Source organism: Macrotis lagotis, chromosome 6 (assembly GCF_037893015.1).
Source record: "Macrotis lagotis isolate mMagLag1 chromosome 6, bilby.v1.9.chrom.fasta, whole genome shotgun sequence".
Lineage (NCBI taxonomy): Eukaryota > Metazoa > Chordata > Mammalia > Peramelemorphia > Peramelidae > Macrotis > Macrotis lagotis.
In genome coordinates, this window is record NC_133663.1 from 84131258 (window position 1) to 84151034 (window position 19777).

Consider the following 19777-nt stretch of genomic DNA (forward strand, 5'->3'; position numbering starts at 1 on the left):
ATTCTCTGGGAGAATGGAAGCCAACCCTGGATCGTTGGTCAATGGACAATAATTATTATAGGACAATACATGAAAGATACCTTAGGGAAACTTGCACAGACGAATAAATCTAGGTTCAGGAAATTTAAGGGATTTGGTCTTACAAATCTAGAACTAGATAGGTTCTCTTCTAGTCTGCTCCCCTCGTTTTACAGATGAAGAGACTGAAGCTCAGGGAGGTAATGACTTGCCCCAGGTGATCTACTTGCCCCAGTAAGTATCAGAAGGATGCCATAATGTCACTAAAAAGAAGAGACAGGTGAAAGCAGGAAGCATCCACCCTCTATCTATTATCTCTTTCTACCTGAGATGCACTCTGATGACCTGGGACATCTCAGAGATGTGGAGATGTCATGGACTTACAATCTTTGACATCTGTGGAAACCCAGGCAACCACCTATCCTTTCAGAGATCTCAGGATACAGGGAACTTAAGAAATATTCAATATATACCCCAGAGTCTGAATAAATCTCATGCTGAAATTTGCCGTAGGGAATAAAAGTGAGTTTGGCACAGTCTGACTTTTGAGAGTTCTTTATGTATTGAAATTGTGCTATCTCTTCTAATGCTCATTAGCCAAACTACCAATTTCTTTGTGCAAGAGATCACAGAAGCACAGGCACAGTTAGAAGGAATCTCAGCAAGCATCCAGTTCAACCTGCCCAGTTCAGCTCCAATTATAGATGGAAAAAAAAAATCAGGTTGATGGAGGTTGGTTTTTCTCAGAATCATTCAGTTAATAAGAAAAAGAGCTAGGATTTGAACCCAGGTTCTCATATGCCAAATCCAGTCTCTTTATCATTGTATCTCCCCCTAGCCTCCTAAGAAAACCCTGCTCTAGTTTTGAGAGCACATCCTTGGTAACTGCTATCCTAAGGACCTTCTCCCATTTTAGTTGGGTTGTTCTTGTGGGGACAGGATAGGACAGGGGAAGGAAAGGTGAAAGGTGGGTGTGGATGTTAATCAGAGGTATCAATTCATGTGCATGGCTGGTATATTCAGTCACCTGGAATACATTTATGTCTCCCTTATTTTTTTTTCTCAGTAACAGCTCACCCCTGTGGGTCTTGGGAACTTACTCCCAGATGGAGAAAGTTGGCCACTTTCTCTGTTCACAAGGAAGAATCTAACCATAGCTAAAAGCATCTCATTTCCCATGTCTCCAGAGGGGTCCCAGGAGAAGCTGTGGTCATTCCTCTCTAGCAATGCCTGAAGTTTGTGGTGGACAGTTTGCTGTGGTTCGGGTTACCGACCCATAAATTCTGCCAAGATCCAAAAGTTATGAGCTTGGAATTTACATCAGTGTTCCCAAACCTCCACCCACCTCTGGCCTCCGTTTTTGGAACAGAAATATTCCCAAAGCAGAGGAAGTTGAATGCAGACTTCTTCCCTTTCTTTCTAGAGCCCTTACTTTTTGAAAAGGTGTAAAAAGCAACTTAAAATGAGTCTTAGGCCAAACTGACTAGCCAGGCCAAAGGACAAACAAGATAAATATTCTTTATCTCCCCTAAGAGAGACCCCATTTTACTAGCTCACCAAGTCCCTTCCTTTCCCCTTTGAGGATAAAGCATCACCTTCATTTCTTAGAGACAAAGAGGCATGAGACTGGTGACCCTAACTTCCAGCCCAGATCATTGGTCATCAGAAGATTGCTTGACCATCCACTTTGATACAGGAATAGTAGGAATAGAACCAGTCAGAACCACCAGGGGAAAGGGAAGAGGTATACTAACTAATGGGGATAGCTAGGAGAGAGCTCCTGGTCTGAACTCAGGAAGACCTGAGTTTAAAATCTGACCTCAGACACCTCACTGGCTTGTGAGACCCTGGGCAAGTCACTCAATCTTGTTTACCTCAGTTTCCTCATCTGTAAAAAGAAATGGCAAACCATTCCAGATTCTTTACCAAGAAAACCCCAAATGGGACCATAAAGAGTCAGACATAGCTGAATAACACCACCAACAACATACTAACAGATTAAAAAGAGCCATTTCTGATACTCCATCCCTAACCTCTACTGCCAAACCTCATCTCTCTTGCATTTGCTTTCATGTTAGTTAGGTGGTACAGCAGGTAGAATGTCTGGTTTGGATTTATAAAGACTTGAGTTCAAATACAGCCTTAGATATGTGTTAGCTGTGTGACCTTGGCAAATCATTTCACCACCACCTGCCTCAGTTTCCTTAACTGTTAAATGTGGAGAAAACTAGCACCAATCTCCCCAGGTTGTTCTGAGGAACAAAAGAGATCTTAGCTTCTTGATAACTATTTGTTTTCTGCCTTTCCTCCTTTAGGTCAAGAATACATGTTTCCATCCTTTATGAAACTTTGAAGCAATGGGGCTGTTCATTTGCCCCGTCTTGGCTAGTGATGGCCATCCCACAGATGCACAAGGATGGCAATAGATGAAATTCCATTATTTTCATGATAGTCCATGGCCTTTCCATGTGTAGGAGCAGTTGTCATATCTGTCTTGCTGTTGTTTTATAATAATTTTCACTCAAAGGAGATGTAGAGGGGAAGGAGGATGAGGAAAGGAAATAACTGAACAGTTAAGGATATAAGAAATTAGGTAATCAGAGCTATCTAGATTAGTGGTGTCAAGTTCAAATAAAACAAGAGAATACTAAACTATGTATTAAGGAGACCTGAAGCTCCTTGACATAGAAAACCACCAATTAACATTATTTGTGTTCTATCGTATTTTTACTTTATTTTTTAAATATTTCCCAATTCTGTTTTTTTTTTTAGATTTTTGCAAGGCAATGGGGTTAAGTGGCTTGCCCAATGCCACACAGCTAAGTGTCTGAGGCTTGAACTCAGGTACTCTCCCAATTCAATCTGATTCCCCACAACCATTACTGCTGGGAAGTGTTGTACATGTTTGACACTCCTGATCTGGAGGAATGAATTGTGAAGTACCCCCCACCCTAATTTGTTTAAAATTCATGAATTCTTTTACCTTGGGTTGTAGTGTTCTTGGATCCTCTATGTACTCCCAGTCCTTTCCATTCAAACTGTATGATACTTTGAACTTGCGTACAAAAGCTCTGGCCTCCACGGCAGTGATGGTATCTCCACCTCGAGCTCCTTGGATGATCACCCCTTTCACTGTCTTGGGCACTCCCAGGTCCACCTGCAGCCACTCTTCCCCAGGCTGAGCCTGGGGGATGCGGGGGAACCATCCCGAGCGGCTGCTCACCAGGCGAGCCACACTTGGACTCCAGAGGTATTCTCGAGTGGAGGAGGCTGTGATCTGGGAGTCTGCTATCAAGCCAGAGAGCATTCCCAGCATATTCGAGCAGGGGGCATCTGCAGAGAGAGTGGAGAATGAGAAAAATGCAAAATGCCATATGCTTGAGTCATTGTTGACATCCTGCAGGCAGAGTAATATCCCACAGGGTATCTGTAAAAGGAGACCCAGACAGAACAGAGGAGCAGATGAAGGACAAGGTGACAGTTGGAAAGAACAGGGGTCATATCTGACCCTCTGACACTAATTCCATGACCAAGGGGAAATTGCTCAGCCTTAGTAAAATGAAGGGGTTTATCTAGATGCTAACCTCTGAAACTGCTTCCAGTTTTAAATCAATGAGACTGTGAAACATGACTTCCTGAACCAATAATTTAATCAGAACAGCTCTGGATCTAGTCTGAGAAGATCTGGGTTCAAATTTCATTTCCTAAATTTATTGGACTGTCTGATTTGGGACAAGTCATCTTAATCTCTCTAAGCCTCAGTTTCCCCATCTCTTAAAGAAGAATAATTTTGTGTACTCACAAAATTGTGAGAATTTTTAAAAATCATAACTACATAAATGTATGTCATTTATTATTGTCATCATTATCATGCATAATCACTCAGAAGAACATGACTTGAGACTGCACCAACCCACATTGATCTCACCCTCCTCTGAAATCCTATGCACTTATCAGCAGGATGGCAGAGTTCTTCTTCAATTGTTCTCCACTTCAAAAGTATAGACTAAATTCTGTAGTATTATAATGATTATTGGCTCCAAATAAGAGGGATGAGAAGGTTCCCAGGTGTGAGAGTGAGCATGGGTTTTTCAAACCATATCTGATATTGTGAATGTGCCCAAGCAGAAGGATGTGGTGCTGTGTCTACCATGGACCAAGGATGAATGACCTCCATGGACAGAGAGATATTGTGTGTGTGTGTGTGTGTGTGTGTGTGTATATGTGTGTGTGTTGAGTAAACAGAGGATGACTAAGACTCAGTGCCACACTGTGCTGGGAATCACAGGTCAATAATTTAGAGATAGAAAGGGAGCTTATCTAGTCTATTTTCTGGATTTTTTTTTTTGCAAGATAGAGTTAAATGATTTGCTCAGGGTCATAGAACTATTAAGTGACAGGTGACTGAGGTCACATTTGAACTCAAGTCCTCCTGACTCCAAAGCTGATGCTCTATCCAGTGTACCACTTAGCCCAACCCTTCATTTTTATAGATGACTTTACAGATGAAGAAACTGAGCTCCAGAGAGGCTTAAATGACTTAGCCAAGGTCACAGTAGCAGAAGAGGCAATCCGGATTTGAATCCAAGTCCTCTGATTGTCGTACTATGATGCTCTAAGGGAAAGGAGTTTGTATGGATGGGACTCACATGACATAAGGACAGGTATTTGGATTGACCCACCAGTGAAACAACCCAGATTAAGGTACCACTCCCAAATGTTAATTATCCTAGGATACAACAACTTGCAGAAGCAACCTCCACACCTGTATCAAGCATCATTCACTTCTTTTTATGAAGAAAGCCTGTAGGAGAAGGGAGAAAGGAATCTCTCTGCCCATTAGACTGGAGTACTGAAGGGTTTGGGCAGAATTTCAGACTAGGACACAGAAAAGGTGGGAGAGGTCATTGACCTGCTGAGGCCTTTTGGAAGGAACCAAAGCTTCTCATTGGAGAGAGCTGGATGGATTGATTCTGTCACCTGCCTCCCAAAGCCTCCCTGGGGCCAAGAGCTGGACAAAGGAAGGACAGAAGAGAATAGGGCAAAGTTGGCTGAGCCTACCTGTAATCCGACAGCCAAACAGCTCGAGTCTCAGGGCGATGCCAGTGTGCCAGGTCTGAGGGCGGATTCTGATAAACCGAGTCAGCACTGGAGTGTGAATCTTGTTCAAAACCACCTCGGTTGCATCATTGTTGGCTTGAAATATCTATAACATGAAACCAAGATGCGCTATTCAAATCTGTTTTCTAATTTTGCCACTCACTTGCTACCTGGCTATCCCTGGATAAGTCACTTAATTTCCTTGGGTCTTAGTTTTCTCCTCTGCAAAATGAGGGGTAGGGAAGGCTTCTGAGATCCCCACCAGCTCTTGGTCTATGATTCAATGACTATGCAAAAGATCTATTGAGCTTTGTTTTCCATAAACTGCAGACATCATTCTTTAGTATTTCTTTTCTACCATGAAAAACTTCCTATTCTTCATTACTCTCTAACTTTAAAATAATAAATGGTTTTCACTAAAAACTTTTAGAGAGGAAAATTTTGCCCCTGGGCTAAGAAGATTTAGCTCAAAAGTGAAGCATTTAAAAAACCATAAGCTAATGAAAGCAAAGACTTGAAAGGGAGAAATACCCAGAAACCTGAGAAATAGGCAATGTTTTGCCTTTCAAGCACAGCAGACTTTGTTCACTTACCTGAATTGGAATTTAGTTTTTCTTTATACAAGTAGATATATATGTGAGTAACAAATTCACCCTCCCCAAATACACATGGATGTGGACATATGTTTTTAGAGACACGTGTCTATAGATATATTCGCATCCAAACACTGACACACAAACACAGATTTAGTTCAAGAAATTCAACTATACACAAACACACAGAGATAGACAATGTACAAATGCTCATGAAGATGCAATCACACTTTTTTAGACCCAAAGATAAAGATATATACATGGATGCTGAAATATATATATAAATATGGAGACACAGACACCAACATACATAGATAGACACATGCAAACATGTAGTACAAATACACAGATACATATAAACTCGTAGATCTAGACTCATGAACATATAGAAATACATACAGACACAGATGCATAGACATAGATACCCCAAAACACATGGATAAAGGCACACACAAATCTACTAAGATAGTCACAAACTTTTTCAGACATTCACACAGATAAAGATATAAACATATGGATACGGATGCCCACACAAACACACTGCTTACAGACGCAAACACATACACAAATTCATGCAGATATATGCCAACACAGATGCAGACACATCTACATGTCTGGCATCCTAAAGAATTAACATTGCACTTCTTCATTGTAAGCTTCTGTCCAATTGTATCTATCAGTTGCACGCTATTTCCCTAGCTCCCACGTAAATTCATGGATCCTGTTTTAGCACCCCCATCCCACACACCCCCGCCCCCTCCACCCCTGGTGGGTCTTGGTTCTACGCTCTCAGTTGGCCTTTGTTTTACAGTCAGATGTCCAGACGGCCTCTCTGAGCTCAACCCTGCCTTCTTTCTGGAGAAGTCACCTCCAGGTAATGAAATCCATCCCTGTCCCCATCTGACCAATATGCGTCTTATGGGAGGAAAGGCTTTTTGGGGCAGCTTCTGATTCAACATGGTAGAAGCCAACTCCCAACTTACCAGATGGCCAGAATCAATAACTACCATATGGACCGTATGTTTTTTCTGTGTGTGCACTCTCTTGTGTTTTTTTTAAACTAACTGGGGTAAGTATACTTATGTTTCTGTCTTGGTTTTCAGGGCTTCAGGGTAGAGAAAGCAAAAAAAAAAAGCCACACAAAAAACCCAATAACAACAAAACTCCTACCTAAATCTGGGAGCCAAGCTATCTAATTTGCATGCCATTTAAAACGAGCTCTCCATATCCCACAATAATCAGCTGGGATGCTAAAGCTTTTTTTGGGGGGGGGGGGAAGAGGAAGAGCTGGCTGTTCCAATTTCTGTTTTTTATAATATGACAGACTTTCAGGGTATTGATGAGGCCAGAGTTATTTGTTTCCAGCTAGTAGTTTCCTAGACACTGGGGATAGTTATTTGGCTCACAACTTTCCAGAACTGCCAGGCACTGAAATCTTAGTCATTGTGTATGAATGGTTTTAGTAAATGTAGGGGGCATATCAGGTAACTGACTGGCAGTCTGTCCCTAACTAGCAAGGAGTAATAATTGAGCCTTAAGAGATCCTTGGGTTACAGGGAAAACAGGAAGAACAGACTTTGAAATTAGGCTTTACTCTGGCTAATCCATTTACATTTAACCATACAGAATTTCCTGATAAGTATACTTGGAAATGCAACATTTTGTAAAATACTCATGACTTTCTATTAGGAAAAGTCAAAATTAAAGTTATAGCTATTGTGAGAACTACCTGCTGTGGGGTATGTGTGTATACAGAATATCAAAATAAATAAAACCATTCTCCCATAGACAAATGGTCAAAGATTATGAATAGGTAGAATTCACAGGAAGAAATGAAAACTATCAATCACCAGATAAAGATGCTTTAAATCAATAAAGAGAAATACAAATTAGAACAACTCTAAGACTTCACCTCCCACCTATCAGATTGGTAAAGATGACAAAATGGTACCTCCTGAAGAACTGGGAAAACTGACAGATTCATAAACTATTAGTGGGGCTACAAATAGATTGTTCTGGGAAACAGTTTGGAACCATACTGGAAAAATCATAAAACCATATCCCCCTTTTGACTCAGAAATACTTATACTGAACACATATTCCAAGGAGGTTAAAAAAGGAAAGATCTTATTTATACAAAAATACTTATAGTTTTACTGATGGTGGCAGCAAAAAAACCAGAAAATTATCAAGGTGTTGTATGTGAATAATAAAATTTTATTGCATCAAAAGACAATTATTTGAAGAATTAAGAGAAACTTTGGAAGATTTGTATAAACTGATGCAGAATAAAGTAAGCAGACCCAAGAAAATGAATTTGATAATAATCATAATAATGTTAAAGGAGGCAACAATGAAAGACATTAATGCAGTGGCTCATCAACTTCAGACCACTGATGATGAAATCTAATTTCCTTCTCTCAGCAGAAAGGTGGTAAACTCTAGGCATGTAACAAGGTATGGTTGTCAGACATGGTCAATGTATTGGCTTGTTTTTGCAAAACTACACTTTTTTGGTTACAAAGGAGAAGGGGTCATTGGACAGTGCAGAAATTAAAACACCAATAGTACATTTGTTTTGTAACAAAAAAAGAAAAGAAAATCAAAGAAGTTTTCTCTGCCTTATAGCTAGAAAAATGAAAGAAGGGGAAATGACTTTCTCAAGATGAATAAAAGATGGAGTGAAAAGGAGAAATTTTATCTCCTTCTTCCTAGCATCCCCAAACCCCTTCTCATTCTCATAAGGGTACTGACCTTTTACCTGTCTACAGTATTGCTACTCTCTAGTTGCCTCTTCCAAATATTGATTTCACTGTCTTCCTACTAATGATTAAGGAGAATGGAGGAAAGGGAAAGTGGAACAGGAGATTAATAAGATGGAATGGGTAGAAAAGGGCAGAGGCCTGGGTTGAGAGCTTAGAGTATTCTCTAAAATCTAACTACTCAAGATTCTGTGATGAAAGGAGGGATGATACAGTCAGAGTGAGTCCTGGTCTTCACCATCACCCTGCTTCCACATCTGTGCTGGGTAGTGTGCATTACAGTTTTGAGAAGGATGAAGGAATTTTGCCTGCAGACAAGAGACATTAATGCATCTCTCCAAGTTGCTGAGGCAGAGATAGTCTTTATTTTTTCTTTTTTGGCAAGGATGGGATGAATTCAACCCTGTATTCCCAAAGGGTATCATCAGCAGCCAGTGGCACCCTGATCTCTAAAGATGTTGGACTGGGTGCTGGTCTGTATATGAGACCTTCATTAGCTTGGTGCTACTAAGTAACCTCAGAAAGGGAAAAAAAAAGCTTTATTTGCAAATGTATGTAATTGAAGTTTTGAGCAGTTCTGAACTTTAACACAGCTACTAATCTGTAGCATATATATCATGCTGGTACCGTTTAGAAACACAGCATGGCTTATGTGTTTTTAATATCCTATTTTATCCTATTTGACCCCCCTCCTTTGGCAGTCTTGGCAACTAACACTAAACACCATTCCCCTCTTCAAACCCCCTTAAGTGAGGGAACAATTGCTGCTTTGGACTGCATTACAGAGATGCAAAGTATATATGTGTATATATATATATATACACACACACACATATATAATATTTGTGTAGGGGTTGGGGTGGAGGTGGGAAGTAGGAAAGAGTATATGCACAACTATGCCTATGCATTTCAATGTTGACTCATGAAAGTGGTGAATGTGAATGTACATGACTTTCAGTTTGACCCCAATATTCATCAGGAGACTAGTCTAGTGAAGACAGGGCCAGTCTTAGTTATTAGGATGATCTGGGTTCAGATTCTACCACTGTTACTATCCATGTGATCCTGGACAAATTACTTAAACCAATTTCAAAGTTCCCAGATAACTCACACCCTAATACTGGAAGATAGACAAGTTGGTCATCTGTTTTGATGGTGGAAGGAAGGAAGACTTGGATTTGACCCATTATCATGGATTGAAAACCTTAAGAGGACATCAAATCTAATTCACTCATTTTACAGATAGGGAAACTGAGGCACAAAGAGGTTACATGATCATACAACTATCATTTGAGGTAAAATTTGAACCTTGGACTTTCTGAATCTTGGCCAATTTGAGTCACCGAAACTTTGTCTTAATACTTTTTTCCTGCTTCCCCCCCACTAATATTTAGTGGGGTAGGGAAAGCACAAATCTAAAAGTGTTTTAAACCACTTTAGTGGCTACATTTCTATAGACTCCCCATGTTTTTGTTTGTTTTTGTTTTGCCCAGGTCCTTCTCAGTTCTGTATTTACTTTTATTTCCTTCAGGCTTAGCTCTATCCTCTGCTCTATGTGTGGACCACTGATGCTGACTCTTAACTTCATTAAACCTTCCCACAACCTCCTAGTTCCAGCCCTCTGCTTTCTTAGTGAGCTAGGACCTGCTTCACATGAAGACTTTTCTAATCTAACTCACAGCCTGAGTTTCAGCTTCCCTGGGGCCAGAGGAGCCTCTGTCTTGTTACAGGAGTCATCTCCATTAACACACAACTCCCCAAAGTACAAGTATCCCACCGACAAGGACTGTGGTGGGTTTGTAGGCTCTAAACAGGGCTTGGCCCATTATAGGGTCTCAATAAATAGTAAAAACATACCTTGTCGACAGTTTCATTCAATAACAGTTCAAATTATTAATAACAACTAAGAGCAATGAATAACAATGCCTCAGTCCATACATATTGTCTTTCGCCCAAAGATATCAAAGTGCAATTTATGAGAATCCATTTTTAATGAAATATTAAGCAGTTTCTATTTCTTTTGACCCAATGGATTTATAAGGTCTGTGTTTTTCTCCCTGCATCTTCCCTATTTATAGCTGGTAAATGCCATCATATATTATACATCTTTATGATTTTCTCAGTGCTTCTGTGGTTTCAGAATCACCTCTCCTATTTTTTTCTGATCAAATTCTTTGAGATGGACTCTTGGCTCCTGAACTAGTCATTACAAGGTAAGACTTGTGTGCCTGAGGAATGGTGCCAGGAAACTGGTTTTATTTCCTGTTCCCTTTACTGATTCACTGAATCACTGTGGGTAAATCGATAAACCTCAAATGCCTCAGCTTCTCCTTCAGAAACATATAGTTGGTAACAGACTCAAAAACGAGCAGTCAAATTTACCACGGCTCCCTGCAAGGCCATCTAGACCTGGTCAAGACTGTGAGAGCTAAGCTGTAGGTAAAACAAACTAATTTCTAAATTTAAGTCGATTCAGTATGCATGTATTAAGCTCCTACTGTGTTTGAGACACTATATGAGATTCTGGGAAAATAAGAGAAAAAAGAAAAAGAGACAAACAAGCAAACGAAGGAAGGAGGGAAGAGTGAAAGGAAGGAAGGAATGAAAAAAGGAAGGGGAGAGAGAGAAAGAAAGAAAGAAAGAAAGAAAGAAAGAAAGAAAGAAAGAAAGAAAGAAAGAAAGAAAGGAGGGAGAAAAAAAGAGAAAGGAAGGGAGAAAGAAAGAGAAAGGAAGGAAGGAAGGAAGAAAAAAAATTCCTGCCCTTATGGAGCTTTCTTTTTTAGTAGGGGATAGAACTAATGGATGAACAGAATGAAGATGACAAATCATTGGTCCTCAAGTGCTATCTTGTTGCTAAAAAAAACCACCAAACCATATAGCTATAATTATAAAATCAAATAAGAGTAATATTAAATTGAAAATCAGTAGAGTGTGATAATATAAAGAGCAAATTTTGACAAATTTACTTTTTTAGACATCTAATTTTTTACCAGCAAAAAAAATTCAGAAGTCACAGAGCATACGCATTCTTGTTAACTTTAAATTAGAATATCCTAAAATTGATTCTTTTTTCCCTAAAGAAAAGGGAGGGGAGGGTAAAAGTGTGAATTTACTCCCTAAGCAAGTTAGCAAGTGGAGGAGGTAGTGGTAGCTATATTTTAGTTAACAGGTCATATTTTGAAAAAATCCAATATGGTGTGATGTACTCAGAAAGATTTCCTTCAATTACATCTTAGTGAACAGGATATAAACAGGATAATTCAGGATACAAAGTAGATTGGCTAATCCATTTTGTGCCTCATTGAATTTTAAATGTAATCCAGCATTTTCCAATTGATTTTTTGAGAACTTTGGTTGATATTCAGTGAGAGAAAACTGGGAAGTCGGTGGTGTCTCACTGATTTTCTGATTTATACCAATGAGGGGCCCATCTGATTATTAAATTGATCAATATTTAATAAAATTAGTTTGGATAGAGCTCCATCATATAGGACAAAAAAAAATCAACATTCTTTACAGTGATTCTGAGTCCATAAGCAAAGACCTCTTTAACATGAGAGTAATTAAATCCTATATTTTTTAATGGATCAACCTTTTAAAGAAGTTAGAGATACTATCTAGGACTGCTGAGTGTGCCATAACCAATGCCATTGTAATTAAGAATGGGGGACCCAATAATCATAACAGCTTCTTCATGAATAAAATTCAGTTTACTTAAGCACTCACTTTCCTCTGCCACTAACATGTCTCTTCTCCAAACCTAACTCTCAATTTTCTGGTATTCCAATTTATTTAGTTGGATTTTTTCCTTGTCCCCTAATCCTGAACTTATCTCTGGATTCCCTGGGGTTGTCTCCCCATGGTCTACAGAAGTTTTTTAAGGTGCCTAAAATATCGGTCTTAAGAATGCACTATTTATAACCCTTCCAATGTCATAGTGACAATACATCTGGAAAATAGTAGTATCTGTCAATCATCTACAAAGTACAGGATGCCACAATACTTGCTTGCTCTTTAGATGAAAGGATGTTAGATTCAATATACAGAAAGCCTTCTTAATTACAGCTGTTCAAAGCTGAGTAATGAGTTCACCATCCCTGGAGGTCTTCAATAAAAGTTTGAATGACCATTTGGAAACATTGTAGAGGGGATTCTTGCTCAGTTTGGGGGTTGGATTGGAAGATCTCTACCTGTTAGAAGATACTATTATTCTAGGATCCTTCTACTCCCTAAACTCTCATCCCTGTCCACCTCAGTCTTATTTTTTTATTCTTTTTCATCCCCTCCCCTAACCTATTACCAAATATGGAATCCCTGTTCTCCTACATCTTCAAACTTTTTTTTCTGTTTTCTCCTCAAATTAACTGAAGTCTAAAGACAACAGAGACTTCAAAATACTCTCCATTGGAGTCCTCTCCTCCCACCTTCACAACTCCCTGGAAGGGCTGACATGCTCCTGTACAGTTATAGCTACTTCCAAACCTTTGTTCTGACATAATCAATCAAGTTCTTTCTCCTCCCAGTGATGGTGAACTCATTAACCCCCTGAGGCAGCCCATTTGGCCTTTGAAGAGCTCCACTTGTTAGAAAGTTTTTCTTTAGATTGAATCTGACATCACCTAATTGAAGTAGTAACTAGCTACTGCATCATCTTGTATGTATGACTGATAGATGTTCCTGCCTTCCAGAGGCATTGTCACTTCGATATACTCCAATTCTACTAGCACTTCTTCTAACCTTTCTCAATACATTTGGTCCCTGGGTCCTTGTCCTCTCTCCACTTGTCCAATAAATTGTCTGCAACTCCTACATACATATTCAATATACTTCCTAACCATCTGACTCCTAGTTCCTTGATCTCAACAATCTCTACCATTAACTTTCTGGCACAGCTATCTATTGGGGTAGTCTCTCCTTAGAAATGTTGTTTTGTTGTTCAGTCATTTCAGTCATGCCTGATTCTTCATGAACCCATTTTTTCCCACAGAGATGTGAAAGTGGTTTGCCATTTCCTTCTCCAGCTCATTTTACAGATGAGTAAACTGAAGCAAACAAGGTAAGTGACTTTCCCATGGTCACACAGTTAGGAAGTATCTGAGGCTACATTTGAACTCAAATCTTCCTGCTTCAGACCTGGTTTTCTATCCATTGTACCACCTTGCTGCTCCCCTGGTAATACTCCACTTTTGAGAAACTGAATTCAGAATTTCCCTTACAATCACAATGTCCTGTCCTTTTAACTTCTTATTCTTATTGAATCAACTCTGTCCTCTGCTTCATTGACCTCCTGGTTCTCCTTCCTCTCTAAGAATTGTCTACTTTGTAGGTCTTTCTTTGTACTTTGTCCTTGTACTCTCCCACTCCACATCATCTATCCACAGAGAAATTTCCCAAGTTCCTTCCACCTTTGACCTCTTCTCCCAAGATTATGATGATGCTTTTCCCATTGTGAACTCATCTGCTGCCACTGTTAGAACTATCATTTCTATGGGAGTAATGCACAAATTTTGTGTGACACAGGCTCTGGATTCACCCTCCCAATTACATAGATCTCCAGCTACAATCTGTCTCTTAAGCTCCCATTGCAAGCACCTGCATGGAGGTCCTGCCATCATCTCAAACTCAATATATCACTCCCTTTATAGGCAAAACCTATTCCTCTTTCAGTAGTCTTTGATTTGGTTTGTGATGTCATCATTCTCTTAGCTATACATCTCCAACTCCTTTGTGCTGTCCTTAAAACTCTTTTCTCTTTCTCTTGGTCCCGACATGTAAACTGTTAAATGTCTCTCTTAAATCTGTCATCTCCCTGCCACTTGCTCTTATTCTAGTCTGTTAGGCCTTTCTTGATGCCTTTCATCTATATTATGGTTATATTTTCCCATGTAGTCTCCTCACCTCCAACTTCCTCCGAATTTTCCAAACCATATGCCATTGTCAAATTAGTCTTCCTAATACAAGGATCTCATCATGTCACTCCAATACTCAAAAATCTTGAATGATTCCATTCTGCCTGTTGATTTACCAATTCCCTCATATACTCTAGCAAAAATAGACTGCTAGGGGTAGCTAGGTGACCCTGGATGTAAGGCAGAGTTAAGTGACTTGCCCAAGGTCATACAGCTCATAAATATCTGAGCCTGGATTTGAATTCAGGTCCCCCTGACTCTTCTCCATGAGGAATAGAAGAGTATTTAGCTGTCCTTGATGAGATCAAGTTACCAGGTCTGGAAAAATGCATCCTATGGTACTTTAAGAACTAGAGTATATGATTACTGAGCCACCTTTAAAGAGAACAACATTCACAACACTGGAAAAGGGCAAACACTGAACTGATATTCAAAAAAGGAAAGAGAGTAGAGTCTGCAGACTCTAGCCCAATAAGTTTGATTTCAACATCTGGAAAATTCTGGAATGTATGATTAAAGGGGTGTTTGGTGAACATGTAGAAAAGGATGCAATGATCACAAATGACTTCATTAAGAACAGATCATGCCAAAAAACCCTCATTTCCTATTTTGATATAGTTATTAGACTGAATAATCAGACCAATGCTGCAGTTATAGTTACATAGTTACACATGGATTTCAACAAAGAATTTGACAAAATCTCAGTAGAAAGAGAGCCTGGTCTGCAGTCAAGTCATCTTCCTGAGCTCAAGTTTGACTTCAGACTCTTCCTAGCTCTATGACCCTGGGCAAGTCACTTCACCCTGTTTACATTTGTGTAAAATGATCTAGCGAAGAAAATGGAAAACCACCACACTATCTTTGCCAAAAACAAACAAACAAACAAACAAACAACAGCAGACAAATGAATCCCAAAGAGTTAGACACAAAGAAACAACTGAAAAAAAAACCCCAACTCATGCTATTCCTGTGAGCAACATGAGGAGAGATGTGGGCAACATAATAACACAGTTAATTGGATTCCAAACTGGCTGAAAAGGGAGAGTAAAAGAAGGGGAATAAGCATTTATAGAGCACCTACTGTATGTTGGGCACTGTGCTAAGTTTACAAATATCATTTCATTTGATCCTTACAACAATCTTGAAAAGTTGGTCTTGTTATTCCCATGTTTACAGTTGAGACAACTGAGGTAAATATGAAGAGGTTAACAGATTTATCCTATGTCACACAGCTAAATGATGCAACTTTCACTCTTCTGATTCCAGACTCAACCCTCTATCCACTCATTTCTCCACCTAGTTGCCTTAAGCAGCTAGCTAATCTATAGTCATTAATGTTTTTCCTTCAACTTGGAAGTAGGCTTCTAGAATGCTCCAAGGATTTGTGCTTGGCCTGGAGCTAGTTAACATTTTTATCAAAGACTTGGATAAAGGGATAGTAATCCCAGCCTATCAAACTTGCAGATGAACAATGTTGGGAGGAGAAGTTAATATATTTAATGGTGGTCAGAACACCAAAAGATTTTGACAGGCTAGAACTCTGGGCCAAATCTAATAAAATAAATTGAACAGAGAAAAAATTATATTTGGATTACAAAAACAGCTCTAATTCAGAGGTTCATTCTGGAGCCTATCTGACTAGTCAGCAGTATTTCTGATATGATTTTAGTTGGATTATAAACTCAATGAATCAGTAGTGGAATGTGATAACCAAAAAATCATTGTAATCTGGGATTAGCATTAAGACAGTTTAATGTCTAAAACAGGAGAGATGACCATCTCTCTTCCACTTCTTATATCTTGGTATTTGACTGGACCACTACAGTTTAGAAAAAATACTGACAAGAGCATCCAGGAGGGTGAGAGAAGGATCTTGCTATGATGATGATGATGATGATGATGATGCTGCTGCTGCTGCTGATTATAGAGGAATAGAAATAGGAGTAGTAGGCTAGTAGTGCTGAGCACTATGGCTTAGAAAAGATAATGACAAGCACATCCAGGAGAGTGACCAAGATGGAGAAGGATCTTGATATTATTTATTATTATTATTATTATTATTAATATTAAGAATAGAAAGAAGAGTAGTAGGCTAATAGTTCTGAGGATTATAACTTAGAAAAGATACTGACAAGTGCATCCAGGAGGGTGACTAATATGAAGAAGGGTCTTGATACTATTTATTATTATTATGATGATGATGATGATGATGATGATGATGATGATGAAGAGTAGAAATAGGAATAGTAGGCTAGTATTTCTGAGCACTATGATTTAGAAAAGACACTGACAAGAGAATGACTAAGATTGTTATTAGTAGTAGTAATATTAATAAGAGTAGGAATAGGAATAGTACCTAGTGCTTTCAAGTTTGTAAAACATTTGACATATGCTTTGACATATGTGTTATGTTAGATATACTACAATATATATGTTATAACATATGACATGTGTTATATTGCATATATTATGACATATTTCATAACATATGACATATGTTATATAATTTTATATCATAAATACCTTGGGAAGTAGGTGCTATTATTATCTCCATTTTGCAGATAGGGAAATTGAGGTAGACAGGAAGTGATTTGCCCAGAATCTCACAGCTAGTAAGAATCTAAGACCAGATTTGAATTCTAGGCTTTCTGTCCAAGGAATCTGTAAAAAACAGTTTTGAAGGCATGCAATTGCTTCAGGGTTAAATAGTACCTATTCAGCCTCAAACATGTGTAGACCTAGACAAGTCACATAATCCTATTTGTTTCAATTTTCTCATCTGTAAAGTGAACTGAGAAGGAAATGGCAAACCACTCATTACTTTTGCCAAGAAAACCTCAAATGGGGTCAGAAATAGTCAAAGATGTCTAAAACAAATGAAGAATTCTAGTTTTTTGAATAATGCCCATCAAAGGATTAGATTCTGTTTGAACATAGAAGGCAGAATGAAAGAACAGTAAGTGGAAGTTGTAGAGGCTAATGTAAGGACAAAAGAAATCCTTCCTGAGAGGGAGTGGGTCCTTCTTTACCAGAGATAAATGGTGGCCACAAGGACCACATATTGACAAAGTCCTGGAAAGGATTCTTATTGGATCAGTTGGACTAGAGAGGCTGTGGGCTACCTTTGAATTCCCAGATCCTGAGTTTCTGCTCTCTCCCTCCATCAGCCTCTCAGAGCAGGCCCAGAATGCTGGAATGCTGGCTGTATTTATCAGAGACGATATTCCTCCTTCTAGAGAGTAACTAGTTCCTATGTCCCATTTAGGGGAATTTTTTCTTTAATTCTTTTGAAGTGCCAAACTCAGTGTTTTGCACATAAATGTTTAATTAAATATTTACTTCCATGAGATTCCCTCTCCAGAAGCACTTACTCAAGGTCATGTGATTCATCTCCCCTGTGCTCCCTACAAATGGGTAAAAGCCTTGCTAGTGAAGAGATTCCAGGAAGGGTCCCTTACACTCCATAATTGTAGCATTGAAGAGAGAGTAAGTTATGGGCCTACCAGTTGTAGGACTATATAAAAAAGACCTTCAAGGATACCTGGAACAACCCCCTTCCAGCACTTTTTCTTTTTTCTTTTTTTTTAACAGCTCAGGAAACCTGGGACCAGGAGAGGTTGAGAGACCTGACCAAGGTTCCCCCCCCCCCCCCCCCCCCCCGCCATAGCAAATGGCAAAGTCAGCATTTGAACCTGCACCCCCCCCCCCCACCAGTTCTAAATGTATCTCCCCTCCACTGCCTCTTAACTAGTAGAATTTTTATCACTTGGCCTAAATACCTTGTGTTGAGTCTAAGACTCATCTGGATTCTACTACCTTCAATTTGATAATTGATTAATCATGGAGGACCTTGGGAAAAATGCCAAGACACCTTGATCCTCAGTTTCCTAATTTTTAAAATGGGGTGAGACTACCTTCCTTTATTGTCTTAAGAGTTATTATAAAGATTAAATGAAATACATTAAGTGTTTTATAAATCATTGTACATATATAAATACATATATTATATACATACATAAATCACACATTTAGATTTAAATGTAAGATATTACTATGGTACCATGGATTCTATATTCCATATATTTATACATAAATATATAAATATAAATCTATTAGGATATATAATGTGCATATAAATTTAAATGTAAGATATCTCTATGGTATCTGTACTTCATCCAACCTATCTTGGAAGATTAATGGGAATTTTTGTCATAAGCTTTGAAATGTTTGGAAAGTAGACATTGTATAAGCCCTTTGTATAATGTAAATGGGTCTACCTCTCCTGAAAGGTGATAGCTGCAGTTTCTTATGTGGGCACCACCTCCTAATCCTCAGTATTCAGACTTTTATCTCTTCATCAATTGTAATGTGACCTACTGCTTATTTCTAGTTTGCTACAACCCTCCAAGTGAACCTAACTCTCAAAACTACAAAGGATGGAAGACATTTTTTTATGACAACATACAATCTGGAGCCCAGAGGTAGAAAATGTACATGGGTTATTCTTTTTTTTTAAATAAATATTACTCCCACCTAATAAATACTTTATTGCATCAAATTTTCTCCTTTTCAATTTATTTGGCTTGGGACACTTGAGAAAGAAGAAATTGGGGGCTGAAAAGGAGGAAAATTGTTTTCAGAACTGGGGATGAAGGGAGGTACAGCAAGAGGGAAAGGAGGAAATTGAAATGGGGAACCAGCTAACACACTTAGAGAATTTGTCCAAGAAACAGTAGCAACAACTCATCTTGACTGCAGGATTCAGGACTAATCTTTTCCCCATCCCCCATGCCTTTCCCATATAATGTCCTTAAGCCTAATCATCAGGTCTACAAGTAAAATTAAATTGTTAATCAATGGATGCCATCCTGTTTAATTAATTTGTTGCACAAAATAGGAAAAGGGGGAGCATGAGGGCAGAACAATATTAAGGTGGAGGGTGCATGCTTTCTTTTCCCTTTGTAAATCACATTACTAACTCAAAAACTTCCCCTTCAAGATTGGAATATTTTTTTTTCATAGTTGTTTCATTCCAGTAAATTCGGGAATTTAGCCAGATACAGTCAGAAGGGAAATTTGGGGGGTTAGGGGTGAAGACTATGACACCCAAATGGTCATTTATGGCTGTGATAATCCTAATTTCTTTATTGTAGGGCTGGGATTATCATCAAGTACTTTCTCAGGAAATAAAGGAAAGGGGAAAAGGGCAAGAGGGTCTATATAGGGCTATATAGGGTGGGGGGAAAGGGGTAGAGGATACAGGCAGGGGTAGAGGTAGGTGGGATGTGCTTCTCTCTCTCATTTTTGTTTCTCTTTGTGTGTGTGTGTGTGTGTGTGTGTGTGTTTGTCTTGCTAGGCCTACTAGATTTATGGCAGGATTGCATTACCCCCATGG

The 19777-nt window shown here is 38.9% G+C and overlaps 1 protein-coding gene across 1 annotated transcript in view; it reads right to left on the reverse strand.

Moving 5' to 3' along the window:
* The window catches only part of NRP2 (neuropilin 2), a gene marked incomplete at its 5' end in the record, with an annotated part of 108248 nt that overhangs the window by 67310 nt on the left and 21161 nt on the right, over positions 1-19777 (reverse strand). Inside the window, 2 exons of the mRNA XM_074191562.1 lie at positions 3002-3351; positions 5080-5224. Of these exons, the coding sequence (XP_074047663.1) occupies positions 3002-3351; positions 5080-5224 (495 nt within the window). The remainder of the gene's footprint in view (positions 1-3001; positions 3352-5079; positions 5225-19777) is intronic.